Source organism: Oryctolagus cuniculus, chromosome 16, assembly GCF_051225735.1.
Source record: "Oryctolagus cuniculus isolate XC-2025 breed Fujian yellow rabbit chromosome 16, ASM5122573v1, whole genome shotgun sequence".
Lineage (NCBI taxonomy): Eukaryota > Metazoa > Chordata > Mammalia > Lagomorpha > Leporidae > Oryctolagus > Oryctolagus cuniculus.
The window spans coordinates 90,489,364-90,517,318 of record NC_142882.1 but is presented as its reverse complement, the minus strand read 5'-3'; the positions used below and the strand labels follow the sequence as shown (position 1 = coordinate 90,517,318).

Sequence of the window (27,955 nt, the reverse complement as noted above, 5' to 3'; positions counted from 1 at the left end):
GACCCATGGCCACGGGACACGGGAGCACACAGGAGAGACAGCTAAAGGCATGGGGTTTCTTTCAAAATGATGAATAGGTCTAAGAGTCAAAGGGATCACACAAACAAGACTAGTGTCTGCGAATACTAATTGGTAGAATAAAAAAGGGAGAGAACGATCCAACATGGGAAGCGGGATACACAGCAGACTCATAGAATGGCAGATGTCCTAAACAGCACTCTGGCCTCAGAATCAGCCCTTAAGGCATTCAGATCTGGCTGAAGAGTCCATGAGAGTATTTTAGGCATGGAAAGCCAAGACACTCTGACAAAAAAAAAAAAACCTAAATGAAAAATCTCTGTGAGTGAGATCCCAGTGGAAAGAACAGGTCATCAAAGAGGGAGATACCTTTCTCTGAGGGAGGAGAGAACTTCCACTTTGACTATGACCCTGTCTGAATGAGATCGAAGTTGGCGAACTCAAAAGGCTCCCATAGCCTTGGCAACTCATGACTAGAGCCTAGGGAGATGACTGACACCATAAACAAGAGTGTCAAATTGTTAAGTCAACAACAGGAGTCACTGTGTACTTATTCCTCATGTGGGATCTGTCCTTAATGTGTTGTCCAATGTGAAGTAATGCTATAACTAGTACTGAAACAGTATTTTACACTTTGTGTTTCTGTGTGGGTGCAAACTGATGAAATCTTTACTTAATGTATGCTAAACTGATCTTCTGTATATAAAGATAATTGAAAATGAATCTTGATGTGAATGGAGTGGGAGAGGGGGCGGGAGATGGGAGGGGTGTGAGTGGGAGGGAAGTTATGGAGGAGGGGAAAGCCATTGTAATCCATAAACTGTACTTTGGAAATTTATATTTACTAAATAAAAGTTTAAAAAAAATGATGAAAATGTTCTAAAACCAAACTGGAGGTGGCTGCACATAGCTAGAAAACACTAAAAACCGTCGAATCACATCCTCGAGACCAACTGTAGGGTGTGTGTTCAGCAGTTACAAAGCAAAGGAACACGATGATGACCACGGTCCCACTAGATTGATGACGAGATGCCTGGAGATGGCGCACTGTAGCTGGAGCCCCGCTTCCTGGCTCCGCCCACCTCCGTGCTCTCTGCCAGGTAACCCTGCCGTGTTCCTCCACCACGGGAGGATGGCTTCGCTGTTCTTCTCTGGGCCCTGTGACTTGGTTTGGCTAAAGGGGCATTAGCGGGTGTGACGGCACCTGAGGCTCGAGGCACACTTGCCCTTGCACGCTGGGCCTGTGGGTTTTGGGGCTTCAGACTTCCCAGCCTGGTACAGGAGGAGGACGAGAAAGCGACGGGGCAGAGCTGCCCAGCCACGTCCTGCCCGGGGCAGCCTGTTCCCGCGTACCTGCAGGCTCCCAGGGCTGAGCCACTGTCATTACAAGGCACTGAGCGGTCACGAGAGTCTCAGCATTTTTGTCACGAAATCTGATACAGAGTTTTTCAGATGTTTTTATCAAAAGGGAACCAAAAAGTCACATTTTAAAAATCAGTCTAGGGGCCGGTGTTGTAGCTCTGCTAGGTAAGCTGCAGCTTGAAGCGCTGGCATCCCATACGGGCACCAGTTTGAACCGGCCGCTCCACTTCCAATCCGGCTCCCTGCTAATGTGCCTGGGAGGGCAGCAGCAGGTGGCCCGAGGGCGTGGGTCCCTGCACCCACGTGGGAGACCTCCGGGGAGTTCCCAGCTTCTGGCTCCAGTGTGGCCCAACCCCTGCCACTGTGGCTGTCTGACAAGTGAGTGAGTGGATAGAAGATCGATCGCTCTCTCTTCCTTATTCTCTCCGCCCTCTAACGCTATTTATTTAAAATGAATCTTTAAAAATTATTGTAAACTGTAATAAAGCAATGTTGAGCACTCATGCTTTGTCTCTGAACGCACACGCACATATCCAAACAAGTACAGGCTGACTGAACCCAGACTAAATAAATCTCCCAAACTCGAACCCTGATGCGTTTCAAACCGGAAATGCCCTGCCCGTGAGAAATCCCCCCCTTGCGAGGCTCCGTCTGCTCGTGCTCAGGCCGTGTTCACATTCAGAACGCACAGCTGTTTTGCTGTCTGCACTGCAGCCGGCGAGCACCCGCGCTGAACCTGGCTCTCCTGCGGAGGGGGTGACAGCAAAATATTGCCAAGGCCACGGCAGCAATTAGGCCTGCACCACACACCTGATGTCTCTGTTAATGGGGATGCTGCGGGCAGACAGCGCCCGCTCCTAAAGGCAGCCAAGGACGGTGAACACTGCAGAAGGCAGGGTCGCTCTGCCCATGATAAATGGGAGCAGAACGCACGTCTTTATCGCAGGGGTCGATAATTGCTGTTAGTAGCAGTCGTTCGTTAGGCTAGACAGAGCCACATGCTCGCAGGCTCGTCCGAGCTGCTCCGGCCGTGCGGGAGGAGGCGTCACCACCAAGAGTCTGCCTCCGTCTGCAGCCCCGACTTTGCCTGGTTCACTAATACTCCTGCTCTGAGCACACACCAAGCTCCAGGCACTGTCCTACACGTGAGAGACGCAGACGTCAACAGAGACGGAAGTCTCCCTCAGAGCATCCCTCCACTGGGCAGAGCTAGAAAACAGCAGGAAACGGGGCCTCTATTGTACACGTCACGGGGAACGTTATCCTGTTTACATTCGCGTATGAGCGGTGGGTGACCCAAAGCAGCAGGGATATGAGTGACGTTAGAGTCTGGAGCAGATAAAGCATTCCTCTGATCCAAAGTCAACCGTGCTGCTTCACAGGGCTCCCTCCCAAAGGTTGCCTCCTGGCCCAAAGTGGCTGCTTCATCTCTAACCATCATATATGCATTCAAGTCAAAAGAAGGGAGGGGCCAAAAAATTCTTCACGGCCCTCTCTATGAAGTCACACCCCTTTGTTGTAGGTGTCTCTTCTTCATTTCTTGGCCACAAGTAGCCTTAATGAAAACTGGGAGTGCAGTTATTTCCATGTGGCCATGTTGTCAGCTAACATGCAGGGGCTCTGTGAGTGGGTGGAGCCTGCCAGAGACCACCTGGGAGGGGGCAGGGGGGCAGCGAGCTGTGGAAATGTCGCTCTTGGGGGACGTCTGCAGCTCAGCTGAGAGGAAGCCCAACATCCCGGGGGGCTCCTTGTCTTTTTAATGCACCCAAGATGTGCACAGTTGTTCCCACTGCAGAGAGCCCTGCCTTGCAGAGTCACGCGGGCGGTGGGCACAGTTCTGACTGCAAACCCCTCTCTCTAGAGGAGCGCCCTGTCCATTGCCTTATGTCTATTACTTAGTCTATTACTTATGTCTATTACTTAGTCTATTACTTATGTCTATTACTTAGCCTGCACTAAAGGGGAGAGGGGAGAGGAGGGGAGGGGAGGGGAAGGGAGGGGAGAGAAGGAAGGAGGAGAAGGGAGGGGAGAGGAGCACCCTGTCCATTGCCTTATGTCTATTAGTCTGCACTAAAGGGGGCAGGGGAGAGGAGGGGAGGGGATAGGAGGGGAGGGGAGAGGAGGGGAGAGGAGGGGAGAGGAGGAGAGCACCCTGTCCATTGCCTTATGTCTATTACTTAGTCTGCACTAAAGGGGGCAGGGGAGGGGAGGGGAGGGGAGGGGAGAGGACAGGAGGGGAGGGGAGGGGAGGGGAGGGGACAGGAGGGGAGAGGAGGGGAGGGGAGGGGACAGGAGGGGAGAGGAGGGGAGGGGAAAGGAGGGGAGAGGAGGGGAGAGGAGGGGTGAGGAGGGGAGCACCCTGTCCAGTGCCTTATGTCTATTACTCAGTCTGCACTAAAGGGGGGAGAATGGGGAGAAGGAAGGAAGGGAAAGAGAGGAGAGGGAGGGAGGGGGAGAGGGGAAGGAGGGAGAGAGAGAGAGGAGACAGAGAGATGAGAGGGGAGAGAAAGAGTGGAGGAGAGAGAGGAGACAGAAGATAGAGACAAAGGAGAGAGAGAGAGAGAGAGAGAGAGAGAGGAGACTGGGGGCGGGGAGGAGACAGGAGAGACAGAGTGTTAGGAAAATGGTGCAGTTTTATCTATGGCGCGATCTACACCCTGATTTGCATCCCAAGCTCTGTCCCCCCCCCCTCCCCGCTGGAAACCAGGTGGCCACGTGGCCCAACCTCTGTGGTCCAGCTCCACCCCCATCCTAATGGGATTCTCTGCTCCTGCTTCCCTGCCCACCCCGGCAAAGTTTTAAAAGGGCCTGTTCCTGAACACGTGCTCTCTTGGCTCCTCTCGTCTCTCTTCTCTCCTCTCTCTCTCTCTCTCACACACTCTCCTTCTCTCTCTTTTCCTTCTTCGTCCCTTCCCTCCAGCCTGCTGGGTTTCCCCAATAAACCCTTTCCCTTACTCCGGTGTTTGGTGTGTTTTGTGACGGCCTAACAGAGAAAGAGAGGAGACAGAGGAGAGAGAAAGGAGAGAGAGGAGAGAGAGAGTTTTCCAACCACTAGTTCATCTCCCAAATTCCAACAACCAAGGCTGGGCCAGCCCAAAGCCAGGAGGCGGGAACGTGGGGCAAGGGTGACAGCCGGGCCACCGTCGGCCGCCCACCTTGATGCCTTGCCATGAAGCCAAGTCGCAGGCCCCAGCAGCAGAGCCCAGACCAGCACCCAGCAGCAGCGCAGCTCGGCCGCGAGGGCAGCCTGCTCCCCGCAAGCACGTGAGGTGGACCCAGCAGGCCGCGCAGCTCTCCGCAACCACTTCGCCTGCAGCAGGCGCTGCCGCCCACGCTCCAGGTAGCGGCCCCGAGGCCGCACGGCAGCGCGGGAGTAAGCAGCTTCGAGCTGCGCCTCGGGCCCTCCGCCTCCCTCCGCAGCCTCGGTTTGCTGGCAGGGAAGTGGGTACAACGGCAGCCAGCTGTGTTGTTGAGAGCAAACAACACAACACACGGGAAGCGTTTTGCCATGGCCTGCGTTTGCCACGATGAGAAGAAACGCGGTGGCCTGGGCCCAGGTGACCAGAGTCTGAAACACGGGCTCAGAGCCCAGTGGAGCTGCGCCACCCACGCCTCTGGGTCACAGCCAGCGCGGCCTGGAGGGGTCCTCGCACGCTGCCCTCTGACTGACGGGCACGTGGGCGGACCTCCCCCACCTTGCTCACCATGAATGACCCACGGCCCCCTGAGCCCTCACCCCTCCCCACTCCCCACTCCCCCACCTCTCCTGAGCTGGACCAGTCAGCTTCCCACGAGGCGCCTACACCAGGGCTGCCTTCTCCCCGCTGGGGCCGCTTCTCGTGCCCCCTCCAGCCGAGAGCGAGAGCGGCTGTTCCCTTGGCCACCCCTCTCCTCTCTCACCACTGCCCCTTGTGGCTCCGTTTTTCTATCCTAGGACTTAAACCTCCTGTCTTGAGATTTGATCCCCAAAGTCCTCAAGTGCACAGCTGTGCCGTATCCCACCGGCAGTCACGCTGGGCCGAGCGTGATCCGACTTCTCCCCGGGCCTCTCTGCAAGGGCTCTCGGGGCTGGCGCCGGAGGCGGTGTAACCAGCTCCTTGCCCATGGCACTGAGCTTCCCCTGAAACACCAGGCCTGTGTTCCTTCTTCCCCAACTACAACCGCGGGAGCTCTGACGCCTTCTCAGGGTTCTTTCTCTCTCACACAGCGTCTGGTCTGTCTCTCCCACCAGGGACTTACAGGGCCGCCTAACTCACCACTCAACTCCTCCGCCCTCCACAAGCCTTCAGGCCCATTTGTTATGTAAATGAGAAGCATCACCAGCGTTTGCTCAGGGTGACAGTGGTCATGGTCACACATTTGCTCATCAGTCTCTGTCTGTCTGACACTGCCCCATGGGTTTCCTGAGGGCAGCAAAGAACGTTCACCATCCCAGTAAGAAGCCGATCGGCTAACCCGAGGGAAGGAACAGGAATCGCGCCATGACTGGGTCCCCAGTTCTAAAAAAGCTGAGCCAGGTAACAGTGTCTCCCGCACGCCCATCTCCGCACTCTGCCTGCTCAGGCAGGGAATAGCAGAAAGGGAGCAGGGTTTTCCCTCTGCTGAAGGACGGCTCTGGTGACATCACTCATGACCTGAACCTGCAGGACGAGAGCCATGCCCCGAAACGCCCAGCCCAAGATGACCAAAACCCCTCCCGGGCAGTTACGCGGGGACAGCATTAACTCCGGGCCTACAGCGCGCTGCTGTGAAAACGAACGAGATGACTAACGGCGCCATCACGCCGAGCTGCGGAGATGCGCGCACGGCTCTCTCTCAACAAAACCATCCGCAGCGAAGAGAATGAACGCGGCGGCTGGCAGCAGCAGCTGCATCCCATGACGCTTTAAAGCAGAGTGAAAGGAGACGGGCAGCTCAGCACACAGCAGATCCCAGCCCACTGCACGGAAGACACCACCACGTGCCATTTTGTGCGTACTTCCTGCCTGCTCGTGGAAGCGGCGTAACCATATCCGGTCAATGCCTATTTTCCAATGAGCCGATTCGTTGGTGGTGATGTGATCCTCTGAACCGCTCAGCTTACGGCAATGTCTTATGGAAGTATGAAGTCCAAGTGGCCACACTGAGCAGATGGTGTCACTTAAGGTGCGAGGGCCCGGATCATCGTCCCCGGGGAGCCCACACACCATCACGCTGCGTTTCCTTTGGTAGAAGAGGACCTACTAACGCGACTCTCCAGTGTCCTCCCAGGTGTCACTGGTTACGTGAACACCCACGACGGCTTCTTCCTAAAGCTTTCATGTCCGACAGGAAATGAAGAGTCTCTGGGTCTGAAACGTCCTGTGGCTCTGATAGGGCTTAGTTTTCCTCGTAAGCAGCCCCTACCTTCCCTTCTCCCCCAATCTTAGGGCACCCTGGGCCACTTCTGGCTGCAGACTCTGGGCTTTGGAAGCTTCAAGTTCATCCCCAGAAGATCTCTCTGTGTCTGCCTTTCAAATAAATTTTTTAAAAATCCTTAAAAATTAATGTAAAATTCAGGTAATAATTGGAATCCAACACTCAAGGTCCGAGCGTTGTTGACCACCTGCTAGGATCAAACAAGATATAGAAGAAGGGGGAACAGGGATGACCAGGCTTGAGAACAAAGCAGGACCCAGTGTAGGGAGCAAAGGAATTCAAAGTCTGAATATTAACCCTCGGGCTGGCGCTGTGGCCTAGCAGGTAAAGTCAGCGTGGACAACACCGACATCCCAAATGGAAGCCCGTTCCCCAGCTGCTCCACTTCTGATCCAGCTCCCAGCTAATGCACCTGGGGAAGCAGCAGAAGGTGGCCCAAGTGCTTGGGCCCCTGCACCCACGTGAAAGACCTGGATGAAGCTCCTGGCTTCAGCCGGGACCAGCACTAATCACTGTGCCACCTGGGAATGACCAGCAGATGAAGATCTCTCTCCCCCTACCTGCCACTCTCCCTTTAACTCTTACTTTCAAAATAGAGAAATAAGCCTTATAAATAAAGAATCTATAAAGAAAGAAGTAAATGTTTACCCCCTCAATGGAGCCTGAACAAAACCTAAAGTCTCCAGGAGCACTTGTGCTCTCCATGGGTGATTATCACAGGTTTCCAGTGAAAGCCTGCAGGAATGTCTGTCACAGCTGGCAGCTGAACCTCTGAGCAGAAGAGCATGGGAGAGCAGTACTGACACAACACAGGTGATGACACAGCAGTACTGACACAGCACAGGTGATGACACAGCAGTACTGACACAGCACAGGTGATGGACACAGCAGTACTGAGACAGCACAGGTGATGGACACAGCAGTACTGACACAGCACAGGTGATGACACAGCAGTACTGAGACAGCACAGGTGATGGACACAGCAGTACCGACACAGCACAGGTGATGACACAGCAGTACTGACACAGCACAGGTGATGACACAGCAGTACTGACACAGCACAGGTGATGGACACAGCAGTACTGACACAGCACAGGTGATGGACACAGGAGTACTGAGACAGCACAGGTGATGGACACAGCAGTACTGAGACAGCACAGGTGATGGACACAGCAGTACTGAGACAGCACAGCTGATGGACACAGCAGTACTGACACAGCACAGGAGCATGGACACAGCAGTACTGACACAGCACAGGTGATGGACACAGCAGTACTGACACAGCACAGCTGATGGACACAGCAGTACTGAGACAGCACAGCTGATGGACACAGCAGTACTGACACAGCACAGGTGATGGACACAGCAGTACTGACACAGCACAGGTGATGGACACAGCAGTACTGACACAGCACAGGTGATGGACACAGCAGTACTGAGACAGCACAGGTGATGGACACAGCAGTACTGAGACAGCACAGCTGATGGACACAGCAGTACTGACACAGTACAGGAGCATGGACACAGCAGTACTGACACAGCACAGGAGCATGGACACAGCAGTACTGACACAGCACAGGTGATGGACACAGCAGTACTGACACAGCACAGGTGACGGACACAGCAGTACTGACACAGCACAGGTGATGGACACAGCAGTACTGAGACAGCACAGGTGATGGACACAGCAGTACTGAGACAGCACAGGTGATGGACACAGCAGTACTGACACAGCACAGGAGCATGGACACAGCAGTACTGACACAGCACAGGTGATGGACACAGCAGTACTGACACAGCACAGGTGATGGACACAGCAGTACTGACACAGCACAGGTGATGGACACAGCAGTACTGACACAGCACAGGTGACGGACACAGCAGTACTGAGACAGCACAGGTGATGGACACAGCAGTACTGAGACAGCACAGGTGACGGACACAGCAGTACTGACACAGCACAGGTGATGGACACAGGAGTACCGACACAGCACAGGTGATGGACACAGCAGTACTGAGACAGCACAGGAGCATGGACACAGCAGTACTGACACAGCACAGGTGATGGACACAGGAGTACCGACACAGCACAGGTGATGGACACAGCAGTACTGACACAGCACAGGTGATGGACACAGGAGTACCGACACAGCACAGGTGATGGACACAGCAGTACTGAGACAGCACAGGTGATGACACAGCAGTACTGACACAGCACAGGTGATGGACACAGCAGTACTGACACAGCACAGGAGCATGGACACAGCAGTACCGACACAGCACAGGTGATGGACACAGGAGTACTGACACAGCACAGGTGATGGACACAGCAGTACTGAGACAGCACAGGTGATGGACACAGCAGTACTGAGACAGCACAGGAGCATGGACACAGCAGTACTGACACAGCACAGGAGCGTGGACACAGCAGTACCGACACAGCACAGGTGATGGACACAGCAGTACCGACACAGCACAGGTGATGACACAGCAGTACTGACACAGCACAGGTGATGACACAGCAGTACTGACACAGCACAGGTGATGACACAGCAGTACTGACACAGCACAGGTGATGGACACAGCAGTACTGACACAGCACAGGTGATGACACAGCAGTACTGACACAGCACAGGTGATGGACACAGCAGTACTGAGACAGCACAGGTGATGGACACAGCAGTACTGACACAGCACAGGTGATGACACAGCAGTACTGAGACAGCACAGGTGATGGACACAGCAGTACTGAGACAGCACAGGTGATGGACACAGCAGTACTGACACAGCACAGGAGATGGACACAGCAGTACTGACACAGCACAGGTGACGGACACAGCAGTACTGACACAGCACAGGTGATGGACACAGCAGTACTGACACAGCACAGGTGACGGACACAGCAGTACTGACACAGCACAGGTGACGGACACAGCAGTACTGAGACAGCACAGGAGCGTGGACACAGCAGTACTGACACAGCACAGGTGACGGACACAGCAGTACTGACACAGCACAGGAGCGTGGACACAGCAGTACCGACACAGCACAGGTGACGGACACAGCAGTACTGACACAGCACAGGTGATGGACACAGCAGTACTGAGACAGCACAGGTGACGGACACAGCAGTACTGACACAGCACAGGTGATGGACACAGGAGTACCGACACAGCACAGGTGATGGACACAGCAGTACTGAGACAGCACAGGAGCATGGACACAGCAGTACCGACACAGCACAGGTGATGGACACAGGAGTACTGACACAGCACAGGTGAGGGACACAGCAGTACTGAGACAGCACAGGAGCATGGACACAGCAGTACCGACACAGCACAGGTGATGACACAGCAGTACTGACACAGCACAGGTGAGGGACACAGCAGTACTGAGACAGCACAGGAGCATGGACACAGCAGTACTGACACAGCACAGGAGTGTGGACACAGCAGTACTGACACAGCACAGGAGCATGGACACAGCAGTACTGACACAGCACAGGTGATGGACACAGCAGTACTGAGACAGCACAGGTGATGGACACAGCAGTACTGACACAGCACAGGTGACGGACACAGCAGTACTGAGGCAGCACAGGTGATGGACACAGCAGTACTGACACAGCACAGGTGATGGACACAGCAGTACTGACACAGCACAGGTGATGACACAGCAGTACTGACACAGCACAGCTGATGGAAACAGCAGTACTGACACAGCACAGGTGATGACACAGCAGTACTGACACAGCACAGGAGCGTGGACACAGCAGTACCGACACAGCACAGGTGATGGACACAGCAGTACTGACACAGCACAGGAGCGTGGACACAGCAGTACTGACACAGCACAGGAGCATGGACACAGCAGTACCGACACAGCACAGCTGATGGACACAGCAGTACTGACACAGCACAGGAGCATGGACACAGCAGTACTGACACAGCACAGGTGATGGACACAGCAGTACTGACACAGCACAGGTGACGGACACAGCAGTACTGACACAGCACAGGTGATGACACAGCAGTACTGACACAGCACAGGAGCGTGGACACAGCAGTACTGACACAGCACAGGTGACGGACACAGCAGTACTGACACAGCACAGGTGATGGACACAGCAGTACTGACACAGCAGAGGAGCATGGGAGAGCAGTACTGACACAGCACAGGTGAAGGACACAGCAGTACTGAGACAGCACAGGTGACGGACACAGCAGTACTGACACAGCACAGGAGCATCGACACAGCAGTACTGACACAGCACAGGTGATGGACACAGGAGTACTGAGACAGCACAGGTGATGGACACAGCAGTACTGAGACAGCACAGGTGATGGACACAGCAGTACTGAGACAGCACAGCTGATGGACACAGCAGTACTGACACAGCACAGGAGCATGGACACAGCAGTACTGACACAGCACAGGTGATGGACACAGCAGTACTGACACAGCACAGCTGATGGACACAGCAGTACTGAGACAGCACAGCTGATGGACACAGCAGTACTGACACAGCACAGGTGATGGACACAGCAGTACTGACACAGCACAGGTGATGGACACAGCAGTACTGACACAGCACAGGTGATGGACACAGCAGTACTGAGACAGCACAGGTGATGGACACAGCAGTACTGAGACAGCACAGCTGATGGACACAGCAGTACTGACACAGTACAGGAGCATGGACACAGCAGTACTGACACAGCACAGGAGCATGGACACAGCAGTACTGACACAGCACAGGTGATGGACACAGCAGTACTGACACAGCACAGGTGATGGACACAGCAGTACTGACACAGCACAGGTGATGGACACAGCAGTACTGAGACAGCACAGGTGATGGACACAGCAGTACTGAGACAGCACAGGTGATGGACACAGCAGTACTGACACAGCACAGGAGCATGGACACAGCAGTACTGACACAGCACAGGTGATGGACACAGCAGTACTGACACAGCACAGGTGATGGACACAGCAGTACTGACACAGCACAGGTGATGGACACAGCAGTACTGACACAGCACAGGTGACGGACACAGCAGTACTGAGACAGCACAGGTGATGGACACAGCAGTACTGAGACAGCACAGGTGACGGACACAGCAGTACTGACACAGCACAGGTGATGGACACAGGAGTACCGACACAGCACAGGTGATGGACACAGCAGTACTGAGACAGCACAGGAGCATGGACACAGCAGTACTGACACAGCACAGGTGATGGACACAGGAGTACCGACACAGCACAGGTGATGGACACAGCAGTACTGACACAGCACAGGTGATGGACACAGGAGTACCGACACAGCACAGGTGATGGACACAGCAGTACTGAGACAGCACAGGAGCATGGACACAGCAGTACCGACACAGCACAGGTGATGGACACAGGAGTACTGACACAGCACAGGTGATGGACACAGCAGTACTGAGACAGCACAGGTGATGGACACAGCAGTACTGAGACAGCACAGGAGCATGGACACAGCAGTACTGACACAGCACAGGAGCGTGGACACAGCAGTACCGACACAGCACAGGTGATGGACACAGCAGTACCGACACAGCACAGGTGATGACACAGCAGTACTGACACAGCACAGGTGATGACACAGCAGTACTGACACAGCACAGGTGATGACACAGCAGTACTGACACAGCACAGGTGATGGACACAGCAGTACTGACACAGCACAGGTGATGACACAGCAGTACTGACACAGCACAGGTGATGGACACAGCAGTACTGAGACAGCACAGGTGATGGACACAGCAGTACTGACACAGCACAGGTGATGACACAGCAGTACTGAGACAGCACAGGTGATGGACACAGCAGTACTGAGACAGCACAGGTGATGGACACAGCAGTACTGACACAGCACAGGAGATGGACACAGCAGTACTGACACAGCACAGGTGACGGACACAGCAGTACTGACACAGCACAGGTGATGGACACAGCAGTACTGACACAGCACAGGTGACGGACACAGCAGTACTGACACAGCACAGGTGACGGACACAGCAGTACTGAGACAGCACAGGAGCGTGGACACAGCAGTACTGACACAGCACAGGTGACGGACACAGCAGTACTGACACAGCACAGGAGCGTGGACACAGCAGTACCGACACAGCACAGGTGACGGACACAGCAGTACTGACACAGCACAGGTGATGGACACAGCAGTACTGAGACAGCACAGGTGACGGACACAGCAGTACTGACACAGCACAGGTGATGGACACAGGAGTACCGACACAGCACAGGTGATGGACACAGCAGTACTGAGACAGCACAGGAGCATGGACACAGCAGTACCGACACAGCACAGGTGATGGACACAGGAGTACTGACACAGCACAGGTGATGGACACAGCAGTACTGAGACAGCACAGGTGATGGACACAGCAGTACTGACACAGCACAGGTGATGGACACAGCATTACCGACACAGCACAGGTGATGACACAGCAGTACTGACACAGCACAGGTGATGGACACAGCAGTACTGACACAGCACAGGTGATGGACACAGAAGTACTGAGACAGCACAGGTGATGGACACAGCAGTACTGACACAGCACAGGTGATGGACACAGCAGTACTGACACAGCACAGGTGATGACACAGCAGTACTGAGACAGCACAGGTGATGGACACAGCAGTACTGACACAGCACAGGTGATGACACAGCAGTACTGAGACAGCACAGGTGATGACACAGCAGTACTGACACAGCACAGGTGATGACACAGCAGTACTGACACAGCACAGGTGATGGACACAGCAGTACTGACACAGCACAGGTGATGACACAGCAGTACTGAGACAGCACAGGTGATGGACACAGCAGTACTGACACAGCACAGGTGATGACACAGCAGTACTGAGACAGCACAGGTGATGGACACAGCAGTACTGAGACAGCACAGGTGATGGACACAGCAGTACTGACACAGCACAGGAGATGGACACAGCAGTACTGACACAGCACAGGTGACGGACACAGCAGTACTGACACAGCACAGGTGACGGACACAGCAGTACTGAGACAGCACAGGAGCGTGGACACAGCAGTACCGACACAGCACAGGTGATGGACACAGCAGTACTGACACAGCACAGGTGATGGACACAGCAGTACTGACACAGCACAGGTGATGGACACAGCAGTACTGACACAGCACAGGTGATGGACACAGCAGTACTGACACAGCACAGGAGCATGGACACAGCAGTACTGAGACAGCACAGGTGATGGACACAGCAGTACTGAGACAGCACAGGAGCATGGACACAGCAGTACTGACACAGCACAGGAGTGTGGACACAGCAGTACTGACACAGCACAGGTGATGACACAGCATTACCGACACAGCACAGGTGATGACACAGCAGTACTGACACAGCACAGGTGATGACACAGCAGTACTGACACAGCACAGGTGATGGACACAGCAGTACTGACACAGCACAGGTGATGGACACAGCAGTACTGAGACAGCACAGGTGATGACACAGCAGTACTGAGACAGCACAGGTGATGGACACAGCAGTACTGACACAGCACAGGTGATGACACAGCAGTACTGAGACAGCACAGGTGATGGACACAGCAGTACTGAGACAGCACAGGTGATGGACACAGCAGTACTGACACAGCACAGGAGATGGACACAGCAGTACTGAGACAGCACAGGTGATGACACAGCAGTACTGACACAGCACAGGTGACGGACACAGCAGTACTGACACAGCACAGGTGACGGACACAGCAGTACTGACACAGCACAGGAGCATGGACACAGCAGTACTGACACAGCACAGGTGATGGACACAGCAGTACTGACACAGCACAGGTGATGGACACAGCAGTACTGACACAGCACAGGAGCATGGACACAGCAGTACTGACACAGCACAGGAGTGTGGACACAGCAGTACTGACACAGCACAGGTGATGGACACACAGTACTGAGACAGCACAGGTGATGGACACAGCAGTACTGAGACAGCACAGGTGACGGACACAGCAGTACTGACACAGCACAGGTGATGACACAGCAGTACTGACACAGCACAGGTGATGGACACAGCAGTACTGACACAGCACAGGTGATGACACAGCAGTACTGACACAGCACAGGTGATGGACACAGCAGCACTGACACAGCACAGGTGACGGACACAGCAGTACTGACATAGCACAGGAGCGTGGACACAGCAGTACTGACACAGCACAGGTGATGGACACAGCAGTACTGACACAGCACAGGTGATGGACACAGCAGTACTGACACAGCACAGGTGATGGACACAGCAGTACTGAGACAGCACAGGTGATGGACACAGCAGTACTGACACAGTACAGGAGCATGGACACAGCAGTACTGACACAGCACAGGTGATGGACACACAGTACTGAGACAGCACAGGTGATGGACACAGCAGTACTGACACAGCACAGGTGATGGACACAGCAGTACTGACACAGCACAGGTGATGGACACAGCAGTACTGACACAGCACAGGTGATGGACACAGCAGTACTGACACAGCACAGGAGCATGGACACAGCAGTACTGACACAGCACAGGTGATGACACAGCAGTACTGACACAGCACAGGTGATGGACACAGCAGTACTGACACAGCACAGGTGATGACACAGCAGTACTGACACAGCACAGGTGATGGACACAGCAGTACTGACACAGCACAGGTGATGGACACAGCAGTACTGACACAGCACAGGTGATGGACACAGCAGTACTGAGATACCGCAGGTGCAGAGAGAGGGCAGTACCATGAGAGATTAAACATGAATTCTTTTCTTCTCAGGGGCTGACCAGTCAACAGGACCAAGTCAGTTTCCCAGAAAGTTAACACCGTGCACATCTTTTGGCAAGCAGGGTGCAAATGGATGCTTAAGATGAGAAGGTTAGCCAAGGGAAGAGACCCCCCCGTTCTGGAAGGCAGATTCTTGGGAGGCGGAAGGATGTGCCATCGTGAGCATCCATGGAGGTGGACAGTACTGGCACAGCGGAGAGCCGGCCAAGCAAAGCCTGCAGGCAACAATGCACCCAGGGGTGGGAGGACAGGCACCCGGCACAAGGGGGGAACTGGCCCGCATCCCTAAGCTGGACACGGCCTGGCTCCTGAGGTCGTCTCTGACGTGAGCCCTTAAATCTCAGCCCGGAACTGAATCGTGGCTGAAGGGACGGGGGCGCCTTCTCACCCGGACCTGGAGCCCATGCAAAGGCGGTCACTCCAGGGTCCAGAGGCCCAGGCTGCTGAAGCAAACACACATAGCAGGGAGCCCGTGGCCTGCCCATTCCCTGGCACACCCCACCAGCATCACCCTCTCCTCTCAGCCACGGAGTGAGCCAGGCTTCCAGAAAGGGCGTGGCCACCGCCTGGGCTGCAATGGGGATCTATCAGAATCTCTTGCCTTGTAACTGCACACCCCATCGGCCCGTCAGCCTCCCTGTGACAGGGCAGAGTGCGAACCAGACATGGGCTCTCAGCTGCTCCCTACACAGCACTCGCCACAGCCTGGAGACATCTGCAGTCCACACCATGTGGACAGGGCACCGTGAAGGCCGCGACAGCTTCCCACCGCCAAGACTCCTCCAGCACCAAGGGACGCACACGCCCAGTCTGAGAAACCGAGTCAGACCACAAAGGCTGGCAACGCTCCAGGAATACTCAAAACAAGCAGAGGACTTACTTAGACGCAGGATTTCCTGTAAATTCACACTCTGCTTCGGCTATTCCTCTAACTTGCTTCTGCATCTGTAGTGAGGCCTTTATTACCCAATGAAACCTAGGACAAAATCTCCTTTTAACCCGGCGGGACCGGGACCTTAGGGTTCAGAGTGCCCAGGCTGCACGGGACCGACCTCTGCACGCCCTTGCTACCCTTGGTGAATGAGTGCTAAGGACGTGACTACAAGTCAGAAGGAGACGGCCTCACTCCTACCACTGAAAGCTCTAATGTTGATCACGATTTCTGGTTGCTCACTTGGGTCAGGAACACCGTCAGATTGGCAGCAGCGACCTGTTTTCCACAGCCACACGCAGCCTACACGGTCACTGCCAGTGCTTGCCCAGCGGCCCTCCCCATCACTGATGACTGGTGCACAAGGGCCCCGCGGAGCCCAGGGATGTGCAGACTGCACCCCAGAAACATGTTTAGTGCAAACTCCAGTACGGTCAAGTGAGCAAAAATCCACAGTGCAGACCGTAGCACTGAAATAACCTGGTGAAAGACTGCCAGGGAGACCAGAACTCGCGACTGTGGCAGGGGAGGGGTCTGCTGGGCTGGCTTCCGGCAGCAGAGGGGGCACGAGGGCCCCACGTGGTGGCCCTAAAGCCCCCCAGCCCGAGGGCGTGGGTCACAGTCACCTCTTACTTTCTTCATCTGAGGCTTTGGCTTCTGGCCCTGTTCACTGTGGCGGGGCTGCCCCTGGGGGAACTGGCCAGTTCTGAGAGGCAGGAGCCTGCCCACAAGTGCACCTCTCAGGTTCAAATCCACTGGCCCACAGCCCACACCCCTCAGCCCCTGCATGGGCCTCTCACACTCTGGGCCACTGTCCACTTGTCCTCACCACCCCATAGCTGGGTACCCAGCAATTGAGAGAGCCCTGACCAACCCATCCTAAGCCCGTGCGCCTGCTGCGCCTGCTCCTTCCCAAGGAAACACCGAGGACGGCGTGTCAGGTGCCCTCCAGTGCTCCCCTCGTGGCACGCGCCCTCCCCCAGGGGACTGTGCACAGCACCCCCTATATGGTATGAGGTGTCTCCGGATCTGCCAGCCGCCCGCATCTCAGATGCTCTGCACGGCAGCAGGCAAGGGAGGAGGCAGGTGCCAGCAGGCCCTGGCACTCAGAAAGGAATGGGGGGTGGGGTCTGCCGTCCCTCGGGGGTGGGGGGCCCCTCTCTGAGCGTGACGTCCACGTGGGACGTACTCAGAACTCAGGAAAGAAGTCGAGGGAGAGGAACCAGGGCCAGGTCAGGCAGGAAGGACGGGCGGCGCTGCCATCTCCGGGAGGGGGATGCCGGCACCTGCACTTGCTCTCCAAGCACAGGGGGCCAGGCCCCATCTCTCAGGACTCGGGGGCATCTCCCGTGGCTCCCTGCAGAGGCCCCCTGCAGTCTCTCCTCCTTTCCCTGTCTGGCCCCAGCTCCCACCACATTCTTCCCTTCAGTTTTCATGGCTCTTTACTTCATCTTTATGCCCCCCTTTCCACTGTCCCTCCCCCTCCCTAGGGGAGGGCTGCTGTGCACAGCTGGGCGGCCTCTCCCTGTGGTGGAGCCTCAGGTTCCTGCCCCAGGGGGCTTTGCCTGGACCTGATCTGAAGGGTCCTGGGTGGCTCCTAACGCCCACGGGGGCAAGATCTGCACCGTGTCCAGCAGCCACGGCACAGCCGAGGGGCTGGGAGAGAGCGCTCCTGAGGCCGGGTCCTCTCTCATGCCAGTGTCCCTCTCTGTGCAGCCCAGCAGTGCCCAGCACATGCACTCAGGTCCCCTATGAAATCCGTCTACACTGACCCCCAGGGTCACATCCTGGGTCGGTGTCACCGAAACCCTGGGGGAGTGGCTCCTGTCCTCCCTTGCCACAAGGCTGTCAAGGTGATGGCTGCTTGCTGAGTTAGGGACCACAGGGAGGCAGGTGGCCCAGGGACAGGCGGGTGTCATGGAGGGCAGCTGTCCTGAGGCCTCCCTTCCTGTCAGGGTCTCCAGGTCACAGGGAGGCCACCGTGATGGTGACCCCCAGTATAGAGCCTCAATATCCCATTGTGTGGCTACTCCTGAATGCTGCCCCTCACGGAGTCATCCGTGGTCAGATGTATACTTCTCAGGGCTTATTTGGTACAGGAGAATGAAAGCACAGGTCATTTTAAAAATGGATGAACTGCGCCGTCTCAGCGCGGGTCCTAAAAGGCATTTCCCGTCGGTGAAGACCCACGGTTCGTGCTCAGTGACGACTCGACCTCAGACCACAGGTTACTGCCCAGAACCAGAGCCCGGCGTTGGGCAGAGACTCTCCCCAAGGCTTCCGTGCGCTGGCTCTGGGGGCTGAGGTCCACAAAGGCCTGAAAGGCAGCGGCTAAACTCAGAGGGAAGTCAGCCAGCGACGGGGACAGGGCTGCGGACCTTACGCAGACGTCCATGAAGGTCCCCGGTGTGAGCTACTGCTTGCCCCTTGAAGCTGTGCAGTGTCCAGCAGGTGCATCTGACGAGCGATTGACCCTAAGCCGCAAGCAGCAATGGGACTGAGCACCCCAAAGGCCCTACCTAAAGCCACTGGGAACTTAGCTCCCTGATACGTCTCACCCCAAAGCATGAGTGATTTCCTCCCAAAAAAATTCACACTTTGTATGTATGGCCATTTACCAACTCTGCTTGAGAAGTCTAGCCTAAAATCACTGAAAAATGCAAATAAAACATGTTCATCACCGTAAGTTCACAAGTGAAACAGCAGATTAAAGGGAAATTAGCAAATCATTCAGGTGACTGCGAAGTTTTTTTTCTTCTTTTTAACGTATACCAGGATACCAAAAATGCTCATGGACGTAGCAACAAACGCATCGAGCAGAAAGCAAACGGAATACAAGACACGAAGGGACAGCGGACCCCGAGGACAGCCAAGGGACCACGGGCACAGGAAAACATCTCTGGTCTTTCCTAGACAGAACAGAAAGAACCCAGCAACCCACGCTCCCTCCTGCACCGACGAGAGCTCTCGGGGTGGAAGACAGGCCCCCGACGCCCCGTGGACGGGGACAGAGCCCTGCACACCAGGGTGCTTCCGGCCCTGGCTTCCCCTCGCCCCATCATCACATCTTAGCCAGGCAGAATGCCGCAGGGAGACACCTGGCCTCTGGCTGGGGGTCCTGTGCCTCGCTCCTGAGGGCACACGCACCCCTGCCTTCCCCGGGGTTGTGCTCTCGTGCTGTGCGGCAGGACCTGCTCACAACACTGCGCCAGGGTCGATTCCACGGGAAGCATTTCGGCGAGCAGAGACGCGGGCGTACCTGTCCTTAATGTGCTCAGGAGAGCCGAGGCAGCTGAAGCTGCCGTGGACCATCACAGCCAGTCTCGTGCACAGCACCTCGCACTCCTCCATGCTGCAGGAAGAAAGAAGACACATGTGAACCCGCGCCAAGGCCGCCCGCTAACTGTGCACGTAAGACAAACGCTCATGACGATCAACAAAGTGCCCTGAACACAGACGCTGTGCTGGTCACAGTGACATAACTGAGTTATCAGCAGGTCTACACACTAGTAGGACCACTTCCAAAATAAATACTGGAGAAACATTTAGCAATAACACAAAACCACAAAACAAGTATGACGTTAACCAATTAAAGTGAACATTTGATGAAAAGGAATAAGAGGGGCAGGCGCTGGGGCACAGCAGGTTAACGCCCTGGCTTGAAGCATCCTATATGGTCTCCGGTTCAAGACCCGGCTGCTCCTCTTCCAATCCAGCTCTCTGCTATGGCCTGGGAACACAGTAGAAGATGGCCCAAGTGCTTGGGCCCCTGCACCCACGTGGGAGACCTGGAAGAAGCTGCTGACTCCTGGCTTCAGATTGCACAGCTCTGGCCATTGCTGCCAACTGGAGAGTGAACCAGTGGATGGAAGACCTCTCTCTCCCTCCCTCCCTCCCTCTCCCTCCCTCCCTCCCCACTTCCTCTCCCTCCCTCCCTCCCTCCCCCCTTCCTCTCTCTCCCTCCCTCTCCCTCCCTTCTTCCCCCCTTCCTCTCTCTCCCTCCCTCTCCCTCCCTTCCTCCCCCTCCTTCCCTCCCTCCCTCCGTCTCTCTCCCTCCTTCTCTCTCTCCCTTCCTTCCTCCCTTCCTCCCTCTCTCCCTCCCTCTCTCTCTCCCTCTCTTCTCTCCCTCCCTCCTCTCTCTCTGCCTCTCCTTCTCTCTGTGTAACTCTGACTTTCAAATAAATAAATATATCTTAAAAAAAAGGAAAGGAATAAGAAACTTCACTAGAGGGCACAAATGAAATCTTGATTCAATGAAAGGAAGTCTGAAATAAAGGGAAAATGGATATTTTCAAAATGAGACAATTTTTACAACTTAAAAAGTAGGATAATAAAGTAGTATACTGTTAATATAAACATAAAATTTTACATTAGTATAAAATACAAGTGAATTCATTATATATAAAATATAAATGCAAGTTTTAATTTATAATAAAAGTGTTAAAGACTTATAACTTATAATTGTATTATTATGGCCGGCGCCGCAGCTCACTAGGCTAATCTTCCGCCCTGCGGCGCTGGCACACCGGGTTCTAGTCCCGGTTGGGGCGCCGGATTCTGTCCTGGTTGCCCCTCTTCCAGGCCAGCTCTCTGCTGTGGCCAGGGAGTGCAGTGGAGGATGGCCCAAGTGCTTGGGTCCTGCACCCCATGGGAGACCAGGAGAAGTACCTGGCTCCTGCCATCGGATCAGCGCGGTGCGCCGGCCGCAGCGCGCTGGCCGTGGCGGCCATTGGAGGGTGAACCAACGGCAAAGGAAGACCTTTCTCTCTGTCTCTCTCTCTCACTGTCCACTCTGCCTGTCAAAAAATTTGTATTATTATAATTCAGATAGAGTGTTATACCAATAAAATTTTAAATTTGTTGACTCCATGAGAAAAATAATTGAAAATACACTTTTAAAATCACTCAGCCAGGGGCCGGCATTGTGGCCTAGTGGGTAAAGCTGCCATGTGCAGTGCCGATATCCCATACAGGCCGGTTCTAGTCTCAGCTGCTTCACTTCTGATCCAGCTCTCTGCTATGGCCTGGGAAAGCAGTAGAAGATGGCTCAAGTCCCTAGGCCCCTGCACCCACATGGGAGACCTGGAAGAGGCTCCTGGCTTTGGCCTAGGCTAGACCCCGCTGTTGTGGCCATTTAGAGAGTGAATCAGCCGATAGACAATCTCTCTCTCTCTCTGCCTCTTCTTCTCTGTAACTCTTTCAAATAAATGAATAAATAAATAACAACTTAGAACAAACATAATGAGTAGGGGCTGACCTATTTACAATAAAAAAAATTCACATATTAGCCAAACAAAATAAATCCAATACAGAAAAGAGGCCAAATAATACATTCAAAATATTCAAAGAGCTGTTCATGGCTAATAAACATCAAGAAATTTCACCATTATCCCTCAAATAAATTAATTTGAAACTATTTTCTAGCCAGAAATACATTTATCATGTGTACTCTGCTACACTGCAGAGGAAAATGTGCCTTTTGCATCCTTTTTTCAAGTGAAAACAACGAGTTCTCAGATCAGAAAGTATTCAGAGCTAAAAACCATTTTCTCAGTAATTCTAAGTAAATCATCTCACATACAGCTGATGGAAGTAAACTGGTCTAACTTTCTGAAAACCAATTCCTTTCCTAGGACCTTGCCCTAGGGAACACAGACACCATGGATGTATGCAGCAAGTTACTTATAAAAGTAAGAAACTGGACTCGGGTGAGCTCAGGATACCATAACGCACATGTGGGTGAACGCATCCTGCTAATCAGCACTGAAACAGTGGTCTCTCGAGCCGCTAACACGCTGGGGAAAGGCACCGACACAGCAGTAGTAAAATGATGGTGCACATTAAGAAAAAGGCACACGCTGTGAAAACACATCCGGGGGCAGAAACATGTGAAGTGCATGATCAGCAGCCGCTGACAAGTGAAACTGATGGTGGCTTTACGTCCTTCTTTGCTCGCTCTGTATCATCTATGCTTTCTACAGAAGCACGGGCTACTTTCACCCCTGGGCAGCAGTGCTAAAGCGTCCTGTCGTCCGTGTCAGTGATGTTCCCATCGGGATGGCTGTGCTGAGCATCCCTTGCAGCTAGATGCGTGCGGGCAGCAGCGCAGGTGAACTCTGGGTCCTGCTGAAATAGAGCAAGCTGCTGACCTGGTGTTGTGCTGTCTGCTCCACCTGAGCCGGGATACAGGAAAGTCGACATGGACCATGACAAGGAGAGCAACTCACAGGTGAGTCGGTGACGCGTGAGGAGCAGTGAGGACTTGGTCACCCTCTGGGGCACAGTCCACAGAGACAAATCGTCAAGCAAGGGGAAGACAGTGTAACTGAGCCAGCTGCAACACTGGCATTCCATGCCGCAGTGCGGGCGAGTCCCGGCTTTTCTTCCCTTTGGCCTTCTCCAAATTCACCTGACAAAGCAGCAGGTGATGGCCCTGCCGCCTACTGGAGACCTGGATGGAGCTGCTGGCTCCTGGCTTTGACCTGGTCCAGACCCACCACGGTGGTCATCTGGGGAATGAATCCAGCAGGTGGAAGATGGGTTGCTCACACACTCTCCCCCCGTCGCTCTGCCTTTCAAACAAATAACTAAATCTTTTTTTTTTTTTTTTGACAGGCAGAGTGGACAGTGAGAGAGAGAGACAGAGAGAAAGGTCTTCCTTTGCCGTTGGTTCACCCTCCAATGGCCGCCGCGGCCGGCGTGCTGCGGCCGGCGCACCGCGCTGATCCGAAGCCAGGAGCCAGGTACTTATCCTGGTCTCCCATGGGGTGCAGGGCCCAAGCACTTGGGCCATCCTCCACTGCACTCCCTGGCCACAGCAGAGAGCTGGCCTGGAAGAGGGGCAACCGGGACAGAATCCGGCACCCCGACTGGGACTGGAACCCGGGGTGCTGGCGCCGCAAGGCGGAGGATTAGCCTAGTGAGCCGCTGCGCCAGCCAAATAACTAAATCTTAACAAAAATAAAACAGTCTGGATCTTTGCATCTCATGGCTATGGGCAGACTTGGGGGCGCGAACACACACCGTGAAGGGAGATTTAAGAGTGAAGTGCATGGATGTGTGACCTTCCTGAGAAGTCTACACAAGTATGTGCCCCGTGAGAAATAAGTGGCACGCGTGTGGTGACAACGGTTCACCCCTCCCTGGATCCTGTCCCTCAGAAAACTCCAGCAAAACAAATCCAGCAAAGTCACCATTAGCAAGAAATACACAAATCGTGGTAAAGAGGGGATGTATCAAATTTAACTAACTTTAAATAAACTCACATTTCCTGAAAAGAAACAGAAAAACAACAAACAAAAAAATCAGAGGTAGAACTTCTGGCTGTGCCCAAGTGAAGAAACTGGAAACTCTTTTCCCCAAAGCAACTTTAATTCTGGATAAAATTAACAAAATGACTACTTCAGGATGCTGGGAATTGATTTAATTACTCAAAATCTGAGAAGCACTTGCAGCTGGCAAACTGCTAAAAGTAAGAAGGGCATCGGTTTGTGGGCTGAAAGCCTGGGGCTGCAGCCAGCCTCCCCACCCGCCCCAACAAGCAGCCACGAGAATCGGCAGCCTCTGCCCTGGTTACAGGGTGCAGCCACTCTCGGTCACTGAGCAGTGCCGGGCCCAGTGACACCGCTCGTGTGCAGGAGTGTGTTGGGGCAAGCAAGCAGGAAGGGTCCAGCATCTCCAGTATCTGCCAGAGGTGGCTCCCGTAGACTAAATCATGTGGCTATAGCATGCATAGAGCCCAAGACCTTCATAGTCCTTGTCAACACAGCAGGAAGGAAGACACAAAAGAATCCAGGAAAACTGGGAAAACTTGCAAGCGGCCTGAACAGACAGATCCACAGGGAGGGGACAGAAACACGAGAGGGATGAACCCAACCTCTGTCCACTCACAGGCTGGCGACTAGCCTAGGTGAAAACAGGGGCCATGCCTATGCAATCAGTCTTTAAAACATGTAAACAAATTTAAAAACTAACACAGGCATCAATAGCCACTCATTGATGGGAAATTTTCATAGACTAACCTCAAGCCAAGAAATCAACACAAAAAGGATAAGCATTTAAAAAAAAAAAAAAACTGGCAAGGTCAGTGCCACAGCTCACTAGGCTAATCCTCCACCTGCGGCGCCGGCACACCGGGTTCTAGTCCCGGTCGGGACTCTACATTTGCATTGCTGTGTGTCCTAGAACAATTTATCATGAAGTTCAAAAGATGCCAATACTTTACAAAGCTAATTACAAAATTAATTCTAAAGTGAAAGAAAACATCTGAGCAGATAGTAACCTGTTGATTGTCTCACCTAATTCCACTGACTGGGATAAGAGTCCTTGCACAGAGAGGAGTCGGCAGATCGTCTGGAAAACCTGAGAGACGGTCTGGCTCTCACCTTGGGCGGTCCATCGATAAAAATCACTCAGCCCAAATTCCAGTTCAGCCACCTGCTTGCTTTGTGGCCTTGGGTATGTTATTTAACCTCTCCCTCTCCCTCTCCCTCTCCCTCTCCCTCTCCCTCTCCCTCTCCCTCTCCCCCCTCTCTCCCTCCTCCCCTTGCCCCACCCCCAACTACACAATACAGATTGACAACCGTATCACCAGCACAATGCTGAAAGACGGAGGACCGTCTTTAGAGCAAGGCAGGCTGAGTGTGCCGTGCCACTTCTGGCCAGGATGCACCCTGCACTCCCAGTGCTCCACGGCCTCATTCAGGAAACAGCACGAGCGGAGACTGGGCTCACCTGTGGGAGGTCAGCACCGCGGCACAGCCTTCCCGGACCTCTGCCAGGATTGTTTGCCACAGGTACCGCTTAGAGCAGGGATCCATCCCAGAGCTGGGCTCATCCTGCAGGAAAGAAAACAAGCGGCGATGGACACTGGAAAACGCACGTGGAAAGCTGCACTCTGCAACGCAGGCCCAGGCTGAGAGGATGTCCCCGCTCAGCTTCCACAGGCCCCTCTGTGGACTTCCATGCACTCTTCTCAACAAAGCCAGAAGGGGAAGGTGAGAACCACAAGCCACACTCACAAGTGGCTGCCTGGCTGCCCACTCCTGCGCGACGCCCCCCAGGAGGCCCACTTCCGTCTTGCATCATAGACTGCTGAGGGGATCTGCACAGCTGAGAGCAGCCGGGAGCAGGGCGGAGAAGCCGTGGCCTCTCACGTCTGTGGGAGGCTTCCCTGCAGGCCTGACTCCACTCTTGTCCAAGGCTGGCTTCCCGGGGTGACCCCACAGAGGACAAGTGTGAGTATCTCACACCAGCCGCCCACGTAGCTCTGGGATTCAGGGCAGACAGACACACGGGAGCATTTCAGAGCAATGTCCTAGGAAGAGCGATTGAGAAGGCTTTGGCATCTGGCCTGGCTTTGTGGGACTGAGAAGAAAAGTCACCCAATATTAAAAGTCCCCCTTCATAGCAAGGATATCCAAGAGATGTGCAGTCGGTCTGACAGAACATCAGACTGGCTGGTAAGGACGTTTCCCTCCCAGAGATACTCAGTAAAGGAGGAAGAGAGGAGCATTCTCCAAATGTGAGCTCGGAACATAAAAAATAAATCAGGGATCATGAATCACCAAAGGGATACCATAATATTCCAACAACTGACCCCAAGGAAATAACTTTAAATTGGTTGACACAGAATTCGAAATAATTACTCATTTTTAAAGAGTTATTTATTTACTTATTTGAAAGTCAGAGTTGCAGAGAAACAGAGAGAAACAGCGAGGTCTTCCAGCTGCTGGTCCACTCCCCAGATGGCCACAATGGCTGGGGGAGGGCCAGGCTGAAGCCAGGAGCCAAGAGCTTCATCCTGGCCTCCCATGTGGGTGGCAGGGGCATCTTTCACTGTTTTTCCCAGGCCATTAGCAGGGAGCTGGATCAGAAGCTGAGCAGCCAGAACACAAACCAGCACCCATGTAGGATGCTGGCATTGCAGGCTGTGGCTTTACCCACTATGCCAGAACACCAGCCCCCAAAATATTACTTAAAGGAAACTCAGTGAGCTACAGATGGACACAAATAAGAAAGCTCAATTAAATCAGAGAAATACTATACACAAACAGAAAGAGAAGTTCAAAAAATAGAAGCAATAATGAAGCAAGTAGAAATTCTAGAGTAGAAAAATGCAATGAATGAAAACAAAAATGCAAAATGTCAACAATCATCCTAAGTACATGAAATAATCCAAATCTTGAAAATAGGTTATTTGAACTTATCTAGCCATTGGAACATACAAAAAGGATGAAAAGAAACGATAAAGTCTGTTAAGATGTACGGGACTCCATCAGTGGCACTAACAGTTGCATTGAGATTTATGAAGAAAAGGGAAAAGTCATATACAGCAGAATCTACTGTGATTACATGTCTGTTCTCTCCAAAATTCATGTTGAAATTTAACCCCTAATGCAACGGTGTGGTGTGGCCTTTGGGCCCACATCTGCGTACAGAATTAGGTGCCCTTTGAAAAGGGCCTGACGGAGGAACTGTCCCTTTTGGCCCTCCTGGCATCTACCAGGAGAGGCACAGCATTCCTCCCCTGTGGAGGGTGCAGGCTCCAAGGAGCCGACTTGGAGCAGAGACAGAATCCGCACCAGACATGTGAACCTCCGGATACCTTGACCTTGGACTTCTCAGGCTCCAGACTGGTAGAAATAAATCCCTGCCCTTTACAACCACCAGTTCTGCGCCATTCTATATGAGTAGAACAAGGGGACTAACAGGGACTAACGTTAACAATAACACGTTGTACCCCTGAAACTTGCTAAGAGGGTAGTTCTCAAGTGTTCCAACCACATGTTCAGGAAAAGCATAGTGACTACATGAGGGTCTAAGGATGCCAACTAGCTTGACTGCACAATCAGTGCACGCTGTACATGCAAAACTACATCCAAAACTACATTACACACCACACACATACACGACTTGTATTTGTCAATCACACCTCATTTAAGCTGGGGGAGGGGCGGGGGAGAAGCCAGGGTTATTTTCACCTCAGGTTGGCTCCCCTTCATGATCTGCTTCGATAAGCCAACTGTCACACAATTCCAAGAGGAGAACCCCTGGAAAGGCGTACGATGGCAGGAAACAGCTTCATCAAAGAAATTGTTTCTTGGAACCTGAAGCTTACTCCTTCAACAAACTCCAAGGCACTCCTCATCTGAACCACTTTGGAGAGAAATCTTGTCTAACGCTACGATGCATTTCTGAGCAGGAAGCACCAAACACATTTATCTTGAGAGCTTTGAGTCATCACCTCTCCCAAGAAGAAAACAGAAGCAAGGCTGGCAGTGGGGAGGGAGGGAAATCACCAGGCAGAAAAACAAAACACTCCTTTCTGCCAAACAGGAGATGCATGAGGGTCAGCTACGGCCGCAG

General features: G+C 53.6%; 1 protein-coding gene across 1 annotated transcript in view; it reads right to left on the bottom strand.

Moving 5' to 3' along the window:
- The window catches only part of LOC103345127 (ATP-binding cassette sub-family A member 13), a 302,255-nt gene that overhangs the window by 25,246 nt on the left and 249,054 nt on the right, over nt 1–27,955 (bottom strand). The window contains exons 42-43 of the mRNA XM_089315631.1: nt 25,322–25,425; nt 19,848–19,940 (exon numbers count right to left, since the gene is read on the bottom strand). Coding sequence (XP_089171757.1) covers nt 19,848–19,940; nt 25,322–25,425 — 197 coding nt within the window. The remainder of the gene's footprint in view (nt 1–19,847; nt 19,941–25,321; nt 25,426–27,955) is intronic.